The sequence below is a fragment of the Hemiscyllium ocellatum genome, chromosome 43 (genome assembly GCF_020745735.1).
Source record: "Hemiscyllium ocellatum isolate sHemOce1 chromosome 43, sHemOce1.pat.X.cur, whole genome shotgun sequence".
Lineage (NCBI taxonomy): Eukaryota > Metazoa > Chordata > Chondrichthyes > Orectolobiformes > Hemiscylliidae > Hemiscyllium > Hemiscyllium ocellatum.
This window is the reverse complement of record NC_083443.1, coordinates 16225014-16239951: the sequence shown is the minus strand read 5'-3', so window position 1 is coordinate 16239951 and position 14938 is coordinate 16225014. Positions and strand designations below refer to the sequence as shown.

The 14938-nt window shown below is 42.1% G+C and overlaps 1 protein-coding gene across 3 annotated transcripts in view; it reads right to left on the bottom strand.

The window, feature by feature from the left end:
• The window catches only part of LOC132835028 (mitogen-activated protein kinase 8), a 120520-nt gene that overhangs the window by 22752 nt on the left and 82830 nt on the right, over positions 1–14938 (bottom strand). For 2 of the 3 annotated variants that reach the window (XM_060854281.1, XM_060854283.1), the window contains exons 5-7: positions 12367–12505; positions 2443–2608; positions 105–176 (exon numbers count right to left, since the gene is read on the bottom strand). In XM_060854281.1, coding sequence (XP_060710264.1) covers positions 105–176; positions 2443–2608; positions 12367–12505 — 377 coding nt within the window. Of the gene's footprint in view, positions 1–104; positions 177–937; positions 1010–2442; positions 2609–12366; positions 12506–14938 lie in introns of all 3 variants that reach the window. The other variant, XM_060854282.1, reaches the window with a different exon arrangement.

The following is a 14938-nucleotide window of genomic DNA, read 5'->3' as shown; positions in this document are numbered from 1 at the left end:
CAGGAAGCAAGAAACAAGTACAATGACTTGCAAACACGTGGGAGTCTGGAGTACTAAACAGAAGTTTTTAAACACTATGCCCAAGGTTAAAATGGGAAGGATACGATCTGTACCGGGGAACAACACACCACCTCTGATCATTTCGCCCATGATGCACCCAACTGACCAGATATCAACTGAAAACAAAATATAATGACATGAAATTAACATGCAGAAATTGGATTCAAACAAAAAAAAAACAAAAAAACACACACACTAGGACAAGTTATGAGATGACCGATACATTTTGAAGAATTCTGGAAGAGAAACCTGTTTGTGTCTGGCTCCTGGACAGTAACCTTGAACTACAACAGTGGATTATGATTCACTCAAATCTTATTCAAACAGGTCAATATTTTGATTGCTTCCACGTTGTCATTAGCCTTTCCCTTGCACCGAAGACAGAATAGTTTTGAATTGATCACAAAGCAGTAACCCATTTCTACAAGCTAATGGAAACTCAAGGTGAGAAATCCCAAAGTCACTACAAATTTTATAATAAAATTCTTTATTGTAGTTCTGACATTTTGTTGGATTTTATAAAACTGCAGGGACCAGACACAAACATCAGCAATCTAGGGCCACAGGAGCACGGTCACAACAGATTTAGCATAGATGGTCAGTACATATAAACTTGAAAACAATTTCAAAATAACCAGCAGAGACTGTATGTCCCATAGCCAGATGCAGCATCTCCTATGGAGAGCGACAGATTTGCTACAGGTCCTACCTGGGTAATTTGAAAAAAAAAACAAGAGAGCAATTTAAAATGCTTAAAACATTGTAGAAAACAGAACCAATTGTATCAATTGTCAAGGGCTTGTTCTTCAAATGGCAAAATACAACCTTTCCACAGGTTGTAGCCTATCCACACCACTGCACGCAGCATTAAGGATACAGTCCCTTCCTGGAAAGAGGATTTTGTGACGAACCATTTCTCCCATAATGCACCCAACAGACCACAAATCCACTACAAGTTTGTAGCATAAAAGAAGGGAAAAATATTTGTTGAAGCAGATTTTACCAGGCTAACCAAAACACCACAAGTCTTACATGTACTGAGTGCGCAGGACACTCAAACATGAGAATTATTTAGATTTTCACGTAGGCCCAATTCAAATCCACCAACTCCCCCCTCCAAATTTGTAACCATAGCAAAAGCAGCCATGATATTGTGTAATGGAGCACATTTACAGTACAGCAACACATACAAATGAATCAATAAAAGACACATTTATGCTCAGCACATCAAATTCAATCATACCACATTGCATCCCTCAATCCACATGCTCTTGTCTCTTTTACTACCCATTTCTGTTAGAGATTAAGAACCACTTCAGCATTTACTGAAAACAGCTTGCATGAATTTTACAAAACACAATTTAGCACAAAAACAGCATATTACCAAAATATAGCACTGCAGTGCTATCAGTTATCACCAAATAGTTTGTTGATGCTTATTTGTGAAACTTTCAGCATATAAATTGTAGAATATAAAATAATTCATATATTCAAGATGCTACTGGTGACACTAGTACATTAAAGCTCACTTCTGAACAAAATGTTCATGTTAATCTCCCTTATTTCTAAAGAGCAGAAACATGAAATGCTTAATTGCTGCTGTCTTTATCCAGAAAGAAGAATGTATGGTACTTGGCTCCAAACATCCTAGGTTTTAGGATGTTAGGTTTGACTGAATTTGACTTCAGAATGCAGAGCCGGAATGCTTGGATAGTTATCAACACCTATTGTCCATCGCCATATTAATCTAAATAGAAGTCACCATGTAGATCTTACATGGAGCTATTCATGATAACAATTTAGTAGCCCTATCTTATTAATATGATTACAGGCTCAGGCTCTACGCTTTGCTGTTTAGGTCCAGTCCATTGTATGATGTATACATGGGCAGTAGCAAAATCAGGTCATCAAAAAAAAACAAGCAACCTTCAACCATTTCTTGATTACTAAACAAGCTCCTCCTTAAGGGGATTTTATTTAAACATTAAATTAATGAAAGTAATGAGTTCTTAAGCCAGAAAAAGACATTTTTACTCATGTTTGGAGCCAGTTCACAACTCCTATTAACAGAAATATCTTGCAGTAAATTAATGTAACCAAATACTCTTTCCTCAAACAGTGCAGGACACATCAAGAACTCATCTTCATCAACTTGCATATCCCCATGATTAAATAAATCTACATTAGAAAGTATTGAGAATAAAAACAGTTGTAAAGACTAGATCAGATTAAAATCCTTCCTTTGAATTTACAGGTAAATAAATTTGCAGTCGTCATTTTGTCCAGATATGACTCAATAAGAGAATGATAATACCAACTCACTGGCTCCAAAGAGACAAGCCTCTCTTCTACCCCTCCAATTATGCACAAACACACACTAACCATTTTCTTTGTATCCCATTCCTAGAATGACCTCGGGAGCACGATAGTATCGTGTAACCACATAAGGCGTCATCAGGAAACTAGTTCCTGCTGTTCTTGCTAGTCCAAAATCTAAGATCTTCAGCGTGCAGTCTGCTTTCACAACTATGTTACTTGGCTTCAGGTCCTAAAAGTTAGAAACAAAATCAAGTTTTTATTTGGTTTGAGGGGACACAAATTCGAGACTGTTCTTAACCATAAAGTACAAGCAAGCACAAGGAATTGAAAATCAGAACGAGTGGTTAAAAAAAACAACAAAGTGCAAACACAATATAACATGAATAAAATGGCTGGTTTAAGATGATATCAGACTGGTATGCATTTAGTATGGTAGGCAACAGAAATTAGAGAGTTGCACTGTTGGTTGCATGTCATGCCTGCCTAGCGATAAGGATGTCCTGCAAATACATGCTACTGCAAAGTTTCAGAGGTCAGCATGTTTGTTATATTCCAATATTAGGATAATATTAGGTGGGACTCCGTTAGGAGGTCAATTTTGTTGTATAAACTTCCCATAAGATCCCAAAGATACCTGGTTTCTGGTTGTATTGCATCCAATCCAAAGCTAAAGCAGGAAGGAGACGACACATGTCTCAGCCATCATAATACACTGAAGGTTTAAGACTGAAAATTCAACTTCAGATTTGGACCACTGCATTTATATTGCTATATATCTAATCCCACTTGACACCAAATGCAGCAACTCAATATTCCTGGACGTATTTGAATAATTTCTGCTACATAAGAATTTCTCTCATTGGTCGTAGTGCTGCATGTTTACCCAATTGCCCATCAATTAAGTTTTCTGACAAGTAGTAATTGACTCAGAGGGTGCCACATCCACCCTGCAGCTGTACAGTCATTCTGTTTGTTCAACTGGGGTAAGAGCTATAAAAACAACTAATAATTTTCTTTAATATTCATCAATGCCAAATCACATTTTCATTTCAATGTTGTCCAAATACAAGAATTTAATTGAGAAAACAGATTATTATTAGCTCCTTCTCAGCTTGAGAAGGAGAGAAAATAGATTATCAAAGAAGGGAAAGTGTGGAAAAGCAAAGACTATTTTAATGACTGACAAGACATTCTGCTGAAGCCAGCACCTTGGCACTGCACCTTTCCATCTCAACAGAACCTTTATCAGGAGAAAAACAACTACCTTCTCAAAAAATCAGAATAGGGGAATACAGGGGCAGTATGAGAAATAGTTAGCAAGGTAAGATGTGTGGGGATCTATAAACAACTACGTAGCTCAGTTCCGTCAATGGCTTTTTCCTGTTTACTGTAGATTCTAGATTAGATTACTTACAGTGTGGAAACAGGTCCTTCGGCCCAACAAGTCCACACCGACCCGCCGAAGCGCAACCCACCCATTCCCCTACATTTACCCCTTTACCTAACACTACGGGTCATTTAGCATGGCCAATTCACTTGACCTGCACATCTTTGGACTGTGGGAGGAAACCGGAGCCCCCGGAGGAAATCCACGCAGACACGGGGAGAACGTGCAAACTCCAGACAGTCAGTCGCCCGAGTCGAGAATTGAACCCGGGTCTCTGGCGCTGTGAGGCAGCAGTGCTAACCACTGTGCCGCCCACACGGCAAAGTCCATCTGATCTACATATTTCATGACAGAACCCAAGTCCAGCCTTCTGGGAGCAAGAATAGAGAATTAGAATAATGTTTAAATGGAGGTGTATTTCAAAATTTAATGATACAAAGAGATCAGAGTTTCTTGGGACACGAAATCATTAAAGTTAGTATTTGTTGAAGTAACTGTAATGAGGGAGAAGGTTTCAAGTAGACTGATTGGATTAAAGGCAGCTAAGTCCCTAGGGCCTGTTGGTTTGCACCCCAGGGTATTAAAGAAGGTGGCAGCAGAAATACTGGATGCATAAGTTGTGATAGTCCAAACGCAGGGACAGTGTAACATTAAAATTTGCAGGGTAGTACTAAAACAGGTGGGAAAGTAGGCTGTAATGAGGTGATAAGAGTTCCCAGATGGATATTGACAGGACTGGATAGAAGAATGAGCCTGAATCTGGCAGATGAAGTTTAATATGGATAAGTGCAAAGTTTTACATTTTAAAAGTGGGCAAATCACTATGCAAATGGGTAGCTGATTCCAAATATATCAATGCAGAAGGATCTGGGTGTCTGTGTGCACAAGCTGCAGCAAATAGGGATGCAGGTGCAGCATATAATAGGAAAAGCAAATGGAATCCTGGCATTTATTACCAAAGAACTGGATTATAAAAAGGATAGAAGTATTACTGCAATTTTATAAGGCCTTGATGAGAACACGCCTGGAATAGTGTGTCCAGTTTTGGTCTCCTTAGTTGAGGATGGATGTGGTGGCACTGGAAGTTCACTAGATTGATTCCAGGGGTGAAAAGGGCTGGTGTGAAAGGAGTGACTTTGAATAGCTCACTGGGGTTCAGAGGAGCAAGGGGGGAATCTGATCGAGGTATATAAAATCACAATGGGGACTGACAAAGTGGATGTTGAACAGATGTTCCCTGTTGTGGGGCAGTCTCTAACGAGAGGTCACAGATATCGAGTGGGAGGAGGTCGGTTCAAAACAGAGCTGAGGAGAAACTACTTCTGAGGGGGTTGTGAATCTTCGATTCTACCTCCACTGCAGTCTGGAGCAGTGAGCTCCAATCATCAATTCCAGCCTCAGGTGACTGTGGAGTTTGCACATTCTCCGTGTGTCTGCATGGGTTCCCTCCGGTTGCTCTGGTTTCCTTCCACAGTCCAAAAGATGCGCCGGTCAGGTGAATTGGCCACGCTAAATTGCCTGTAGTGTTAGGTGCATTTGTCAGAGGGAGATGGGTCTGGGTGGGTTACTCTTCGGAAGGTCAGTATGGACTAGTTGGGCCGAAGGGCCTGTTTCCACACTGTAGGAAATCTAATCTAATTAGATTCAAGAAAAGGAAAAACATATGATTCTACTGAAAAGCAGAATAAAAGGGCAATTTCATCAACAGATGCCTAAGGGAAAGACAACGGAACGAGGACATGCCGCAACCCAAAGGACTAGTCACACTACCATACATCAGGAGCGTTTCCGAACTGACAGCCAGGCTACTGCGACCACTAGGATTCATAACAGCACCCAAACCAACAGCCACTCTCAGACAACAACTAAGCAGAACGAAGGACCCGATACCCAGCATGAGCAAAACCAACGTAGTGTATAAAATCCCATGCAAGGACTGCACAAAACACTACATAGCACAAACAGGAAGACAGCTAACGATCCGCATCCATGAACACCAACTAGCCACGAAACGACACGACCAGCTATCCTTAGTAGCCACACACGCAGATGACAAGCAACATGAATTCGACTGGGACAACACTACTATTATAGGGCAGGTCAAACAGAGAACAGCCAGGAAATTCCTAGAGGCATGGCACTCATCCACAGATTCTATCAACAAACACATCGACCTGGACCCAATATACTGGCCACTGCAGCGGACAGCTGGAACTGACAACCAGAAGCGGCAGAGACAAATCACTATAAATGCCGGAGGAAACATCACAGAAGCGCTTCACAGAAGGCTCCCATGCACTGAGGATGTCACCTAGACAGGGACGAAACGTTTGCAACACAAATTCCCAGCTCGGCGAACAAAACCACAACAACGAGCACCCGAGCTACAAATCCTCTCCCAAACTTTGAAGAATAAAAGGTCTTTGGGGAGCAGGCAGGAGCTTGGATCATCTTAAATGCCAGAGTGGGGTACAGAGGCTGTACTGCTTTTTCACACTCCTAATTTCTGTAATTCTATATGTAGGAACAGCAATGTGTAAGATCAATGTCTATTGGAAAGGGAATAGGACACAAAAGTAGGGAAGCTTTAATAATCTGAATAGGGTATTGGTCCATACCTGGAGTACTGTGTTAAGGCTTGGTCCCCTGATTTACAAAAAACCCAAATAACTGCTTTAGAAGCAGCTCAGGTGGTTCACTTAACTTATTCCTGAGATGAAAGGATTATTTTATTAAATGAAAGTTGAATATTTTGGGTCTTGAATCAGTTGGAATTTAGAAGAATGAGAAATCATCTTATTATGGTACCACACAGGATGTATTATCCTCATGTTGGGGAGGTTAACACTAAGGGACAGAAGTTTAAGAATAAGATGCCTCCCCTCTAAACACAAAATGGATTTTTTTTTCTGGGCATTTCAGCCAAATGGTCCTCTATCTCAAAGTGAAGGCTACTAATTGCAGATAAACAATCATGGACAGGCAGGAGGCTGGAAGAACACAGCAAGCTAGGCAGCATCAGGAAGTGGAGAAGTCAACGTTTCAGGTCTAACCTTTATTCAGGGCTGGGGGTGGGTGTGGGGACAGCTGCAAATAAAAGGGGTTGGGATGGGGCAGGTGAAGACAGGTAGACGATACCCACCTGATTGGTCGATAGGAGGAATGAATTCTGTTGGCAGGAAGGAGTGAAAATGTGGGGGAAGGGGTGGGAAAGGATTTGGGGAATGGGAAGGAGGGAGGTTATTTGAAATTGGAGAACTCAATGTTAAGTCCTCCGGGCTACAGGCTGTTCAGGCAGAAGATGAGATGTTGTTTCTTCAATTTGGGTGTGGTTCGTTTTGGCAATAGATACACTTACAGGAGGGGATTAGTGGATAACTATTAATTGGTAGTCAGAAAAGGAAACTGGAGCTGTACTCCCTTTTCTTAGTAGAGGATAGAAACATTTTGTAACAGTAGTAGAAAATATGTTGACTTTAGTCTCATGCGGTACTGCAAAGCCATATGATGCATATTTATAATAGGCAAAGGAGCTCTCCCTAAAGAATGGTGCACTTTCAAGCAAAAATGTTAGGATTAACAGATAAAAATGATTGTCCATTCTCAGCAGAATATAATTCTGACAACTGGTTGACACTGTGTGCTTACAATGGCAGTGCTGTTACAGCTCCTTCTGCTATCGTAGAAGGGGTTTATGCTTATCTGGTCAGGGATATAGATAACTTACAGTGTGGAAACAGGCCCTCCGGCCCAAGTCCACACTGACCCGCTGAAGCGCGGCCCACCTATATCCCTACCTTTACCCCTTCACCTCACACTACGGGGAACTTAGCATGGCCAATTCACCTAACCTGCACATCTTTGGACTGTGGGAGGAAACCGGAGCACCCGGAGGAAACCCACACAGACACGGGGAGAATGTGCAAACTCCACAGTCAGTCACCTGAGTCGGGAATTGAACCCGGGTCTCTGGCGCTGAGGCAGCAGTGCTAACCACGGTGGCACAGATCTTTAAGCTACACATTTTTAGGTAAGTTTTCAGATCAATAGTTGCAGCCAGCTTTTATTTTATTAAAAAAAAGACAAAATGCTGCAATCACAGCGATAATGTACAGCAAAGACTTACTGAAACATTCAGGAAAAGTTGGAAGAAAACATTAGTTCTACTCAAATTAGCCAGACTCAATCAAATGAATCATGAATCTAATTCGTACTTGAATGACGAGTTATTGCAGATCGCGAAAGCTAATGGCAGTTATAAAATCTGACATCTACTGCAATAATTAATTGTGCATAGATAATTTAAGGATAAACAATAATGCACTGGCAGCTTTGGAAGGGAGGAAGAGGGACAAATACATCTATGAAGCGACGGTCTTGATCTTTAACTTGTGTTGAAGACTGACTGCTTTGATGAATGACAAACACCACAATGCTTTGTAAGATGTTTTAAAAATCAGTTTGCACAGGTAAAGGAATCTTGGTCATCTTGCCCGTGATGACACCAGGTCATGTTTTAATTTTGAACTCACTTTTGACAACCATCAATTAGAGCACTGGAGCAAAGACAGAAATGCCACAATGGGTACCACAGTGCAGTAGTTCCTGCTGGCATTTAAACAGAGGTCAACTCTAGCGATCCTCATGAGGGAGCTACAGTGATACAAAGCTTTCATGACTGAACAATAGGATCTAGACGACAGCATTACAAGGATCATAAAATAGAGTGAGGACACTGTTAAAACTTCGTTGACATTGCAGATAGAAATGAAAGTCTCAGAAAAGAAAGCTTTCAATCATTTTCCCTTTCAGAGAATAAATAGGTGTAATCTAATCAGTCATTATTGGTGAGCTGTCATCACCCCAATTCAATGGCGAGTGTGCACTCTGTCCAGTTGAGAGACAGCCATGCAGCACCATTCCTCAATAGAAAAAAGTCTTAGTTTATTTTCCAACCCTCAAGGAAAAAGGCACTCTCCAGTATCTGACAGGTTAAATAGATTTTTACTCTGCACAGTGCACAACAGTCGAAAGGCCTCCACTCTGAAAGTGAACATTCTACAAATGATCAAATAATTTGAGGGGTGATGGTAAAGGTAAAATGAACAGAAAGCATTGTGAGTGCTTCGACTTAATATATTGCTTTAAGCATGGATTTTTCTTCCCCTTCAGCAGAACTAAGTTCATACACCATCAACCCATTTTATTGCTCAGAAAACCAAAGTGGTCCAGACTATTTTTGTCTATCAGCAAACCTCAAGTTGAGTTATTACTGAACCAACAGGCATTAATTATACTTCAGCAGAGAAGTCTCAAGTAGCTGTCATAAACATGCATTACATCACTTTATCCCACATGGACTTCAACATTAACTGCAGTGCAAAGACATGTGCTTCAATCAAACACACACAGCACACACTCCTGTCTTACTGACAATAAAGATCTGTCTTGTTAATAATCTATTAATTTAAAATCAGAGAACCTGTCAATGTTATGGGCTCCCTTAAAATAACTCCAGGGAGAATGGAAGTTGTACTTCCATTGCCCTGCATTTTAGATTGCCTGCAATCAAACTTGAAGCCTTTTTATTTGGAAATAGGGAGAGGAAGTTCAGGGCAACATTAATTCAGTAACACTGCAATTAAAAACTTATTCAACAGCTGAATTTTAAACAGATTAAAAAACAACATGAGCATAAAAATGAGCTTCCAATGCAGGTTAAGAATTCTGAGGCGAGAATATCTGTAGCTTTTTAAACTGCTTCAGTGTCATTGTCCCAACTTAAAACCAGTCTGGCCCAAAGATACTGATTAAGGAAAGGTTTGGGCCGGAGATATGTATGGTGCTTGAATATAGGAGATATGGGTAAGGTTCTAAATGATTAGATTTGTCCCTGTCTTTACAATGGAGATGGCCTAGTTAGAGTGTGAAATATTAGATAAAACAAAGCACATGGAGTAGAAAGGGGCTGGAGGAACTGTCTCTCAAAGGTGGACAAGTTACAATGGTTGGATTAATTTGTAACTCAAGCTCTTAGGACAATACAATTCACCAAGTCTGCAATGATGCCTAATCCTTTAGATCCGCTACATTTTGCACACACATGGTTTCTATCCCACCATTCACCTCCTGTTCACGTGTATCAAGATATACCCTCAAGGTTGCTAATGTGCCTGCTTCTACCAACTCCACTGGCAGTATATTCCAGACACCCACCACCCTTTGAGAGAAACATTTTCCATGCATCCCTCCCTAAAATGTACCCGCTCTCAAATTGAACCGGCTCCCGATACAGCTGTCCTTTCCAGGCTGGGAAATAGCCTCTGACTAACCACCCCCACTCCCCCCAATCTATGCCATTCAGGTTCGTAGTCCTCTACCAGGCCAGGAGGAAATAGCAGATCATCTGAGGGTAATTAACCAATGCCTACCAGACACAGAAAAGATACCGGAGGTCTGCAAATGTTATCCAAAAAAGGATACAAAGGCTAGTCCAAATACTTATAGTGTGGTCAGTCTGATCTCAATAGTGGGCAAATACAAAAACCAACACTGCAATTGGAATTATTCCTGATGAAGGACTCTAGCCCGCAACGGCAATTCTCCTGCTCCTCGGATGCTGCCTGACCTGCGGTGCTTTTCCAGCACCACACTCTCGACTCTGGTCTCCAGCAGCTGCAGACCTCACTTTGACCTTCGACCTAATCCCATTTACCAGCAGGTGGCCCACAGCCTTGAATGTGATGACAAGCCAAGTGCTCATTCAGGTACTTTTTTTTAAAAGGATGCAAGACAACTTGCCTCTACCACCCTCCAGGGCAGCGCATTTCAGACTGTCTCCACCCTCAAATTTCCTCACATCCTCCGAAACCCCTTGGCCCTCACCTTGAACAAGTTATAGGGTGTAGTGATGCTTAGAGTATAATGGATGTTGGTAAGGCATTTGACAAGGTCCAACACGGCAAACTGTTAAGAAAGAAATAAAGCTCCTGGAAAACAGGGAAATGTGGCAAGTTGGATCCAAAGTTGGGTCAATGGCAGGAAACAAAGGGCAGCAGTTGATGGATGTTTTTGCAAATGGAAAGCGGCTTCCAGTGATGTTCCATAGGGCTCAGTTTGGGATCGCCTGTTGCTTGCAGGTTCATCAAAGATTTTGATGCAATGTGGGCAAAATGACTGGGAAATTTGCAGAGGACAACAAAATTGGCTGGGTGGCTGATCACGAAGAGGATAGCTGTTGACTGCAGACAGGTAGTGGTTTGGTTGAGTGTCAAGTAAAATCCAACCCGGACAGGAGAGGTTATGCACTTGGGGAGGGCAAACAGAGCAAGGATATATACAATAAACAGAAGGATATTCAGAGGTGTAGAAATGATGACAGACTTTGAGTGCTCACCCACAGGTCTCAAAATGCGCCAAGACCATAGATAAGGTGGTAAATAGTCACACATGGGATGCTTTCTGTTATCAGGTGAGATATAATACAAGTACAAAGATGAAATGCTGGTCCTGTAAAATATACTGACTAGGCCAAAGCTGGAATCCTATAGACCGGTCTGGTCACCACATTTCAGGAAGGTTATAGCCATTCTAGAGAGATTCACAGAAGATTTACTGGACTTTTTCCATGATTTGAAAATTGCAGAAGTGGGCAAAGATTGGGGAGACTCGGGTTGTTTTCCAGAGAAAAGGAGACTGAGGGGTAACTTAATTCAGAAGTACAAAATAATAAGCAACTTGGTTAGAATAGACAGCAAAAACCTGTTTCCCTTACTGAGTTGTGTTTGTTTCTTTTGGGGGGGGGGGGGTGCATAGATTTAATGATAACTATAGGGAAGAGTATGAGAGACATGGCAACTGTCTGGAATTGCTCACCTGGTTTGGGAGTTTAGGTGAAACCCCCATTTAAAAGCAATAAGGATCTGCACTGGCAGCATCATAACCTGCAAAGTTAGGGACTAAGTGGGATTGAAATGAGCAGCTGGCATAGACATGATGGGCTGACAGGCCTCTTTCTTTAACTTCACAATGGTTTTATGGTTTGAAAACTGGAGTCATATTTCAATTCAACTTCTGGGCACTGAACACTGTCTTGAAAGAAAAAGTGGAAATCAATTTATTCCTTCAGGTCTGCATTCCAATAAACCTGTAGTGGGCAACACCATGATCTATATAAAAACCATTCATTTATCAGACATCTTTATTTTTCTCTCCGGTTTGATTGACATTTTTAATGGCGAGACTTCTTTACGAGGAGAGCAGCTACGACGTGATCCTCTCGTTCTTGCAACATTATTGGCAAATAACTCAAAACTGCAGCACAAAACTACTTTTAGGTGTCAAAATACATCATCCATTTGTCCTATATGTACCACCCCTGCTCCACCTAGCCCAGGGAAGGGAGAGAGAGAGGGAAAATATTGGCAATCCATTGGCTTTGCAATATTAGCAACATGCCTTTTCAACACGCTTTTCCGCAACCAAATAACATCCACAGTTATTTTGTCAATGACCGCTTTTCGGGTGAGCTTAAGCGGCTAACTTAAAATTTAGCACTAAACAACATTTAGAAAGCGAGTTGAACAATAAGCATGACTAACCCGGTGTATGATGCCAGCTGAATGAAGATGCTTGATGCCACATAGCATTTGATAAAGTAGATAGGACATTCGCTCGTGGTCTAGCTCCATCTGAATCACCTGACACAGATTGGCATCCATGAGCTCCATCACTATATAACTGTGAGCAATGTGTTATTCATGGGAAGAAACAAACACAATTATGCATGGATTGTCAAAAAAAATGCATCAGAAAGCTTGAACATTTTGCTTTATTTAATATTAAATTATTGCCACCTGCATAGCTTAATGAGCAAAAACACTTTGTTATGCATTAATTCCCGAGATGTGGATGTCACTGACTGGGCCAGCAATTATTGCTCATTCCTAAGTGCCCTTGGGGAGATGGTGGAGGGCTGAATTCTTGAACTGCTCTTGCCCATTTGGTATTAAGGACACCCACTGTGCCATTATGGAGGGAAGGAAGTCCAGGATTTTGACCCATTGGCACTGAAGGAGCAGCGATATATTTCCAAGTCAGGATGGTGTGGGGCTTGGAGGGAAGGTTTCAGGTGGTGGTAGTCCCATGTAGCTGCTGCCTTTGACCATGTCCATCTAGAATGACATGGATTTGGAAGGTGCTGTGAATTTCTCAGTTCATCTCGTAGACAGCACACACTGCTGCTACTGACCATCAGTGGCGAAGGGGGTGAATGTTTAACCCTAACTCTATTGCAGGTTCGAATCAAGTGGACTGCTTTGCCCCAGCTGGTGGGAAGCTTTTGCCAATTGTTGAGCTGCACTCATCCAGGCATCACACTACTGCCTTATGCCTTCTAGGTAGTGGACTTTGGACAGAGTCGGATGTTGAATTAATCGCTGCAGGATTCCTAGTCTCTGACTTGATCTCGTAGCCACAGTAATTTTATGGCCAGTCCAGTTCAGCTTCTGGTCAGTGATAACCCCCAGGATGTCGATTGTGGGGATTTCAAAGGTAACACAAGTGATTGTTAAAGGGTGTTGGTTAAAATCGCTCGTTGGAGATGGCGCATGTATGGGGAGTGTACTATTGGCCACTTATTGTCCCCAAACTTGGAAGCTGCCCAGTGTTATGGACTCAGCCAGACCACCCAAAACATTCTTAAGCAGGCAGCTCAGACCATAATTTTGCAATTTGTTTCAGTAAGCGTACAGTGAAAATGACCCAGATTAAGTTAGCTAGGTTGAAATCTAGATTTTAAAAAAAGACATGTTTGTTCACAAAATTACACAATGAAACAATGAACAGGATAAAGAATCCTACAGAACTCAACCTAACTCGACTTAATTATGCCGTTCTGAATATACACAACCGTCCCAATAAGCAAACTCCCTTTAAAAACTGGTATAAATGGAACACATGCTTACAGGTTGAAGGACAGAAACGACAGTTTCCACACAGCTCCCTGTTGAATTTCCAACCAGTTCAAGACTGAAGTAAAACTGCTCAGCTCAGCTAGAGCTGAACGCTCCCCCTTCATTAGGCAGGTCAGTTCTAAAACATGACCACTTTGGCCTGAAGTCTTATTTGTTTACATATAAACAAAATCATTTTCTTCTCTGGACCAAACCAGACTGATCGGAGCCTGGCCTGGTTTATTACCCCTCTGAAAAAAGTAAAGGACACGGTACCCTTGAGCCATGGGACAGCTTTCAGAAAAGAAAGGGACTAGCTTTGTGATACCTGGTCTTTTTGCATTTGAGCGTAAGCTGCTTCATTACCTGAAGAGTTGCGTGTGACGATTGCACGATGTTCAGCACCAGTGCAATAAAATGACCTTATGGGTCATTGTGGGCGGCACAGTGGCGTGGGCGGCACGGTGGCACAGTGATTAGCACTGCTGCCTCACAGCGCCTGAGACCCAGGTTCAATTCCCGACTCAGGCGACTGTGTGGAGTTTGCACGTTCTCCCCGTGTCTGCGTGGGTTTCCTCCGGGTGCTCCGGTTTCCTCCCACAGTCCAAAGATGTGCGGGTCAGGTGAATTGGCCATGCTAAATTGCCCGTAGTGTTAGGTAAGGGGTAAATGTAAGGGTATGGGTGGGTTGCGCTTTGGCGGGTCGGTGTGGACTTGTTGGGCCGAAGGGCCTGTTTCCACACTGTAAGTAATGTAATGTAATCTAATCTAATCTTATGGAGAGACAGTCATTGAAGAAGTGACTGAAGATAGCTCAGCCTAGGACACTGCCCCAAGGAACGCCTGCATTTAGGTTCTGGAGTTGAGGTGACTGACCAACAACCCAAAAAAAATCTTCCTTTGTGCAAGTGTTACTCCAGCCAGCACAGTTTCCCCTGATTGGCATCTGGAGTCAGACATACTCAGTCAATTATTGTCATTTATTGGCTAGTGCATGGAGTACAGGACTTGGGAGGTCATGTTGCAGCTATACAGGACATTGGTTAGGCCATTTTTGGAAATGTGTGTGCAATTCTGGTCTCCTACCTATTGCAAGTTGAGAGACTTGAAAGAGTTCAGAAAAGATTTGCTAGAATATTGCCAGGGTTGGAGGGTTTGAGCTATCTGGAGAGGCTGAGTAGGCTGCAGCTGTTTTCCCTGGAGCTTTGGAGGCTGAGGG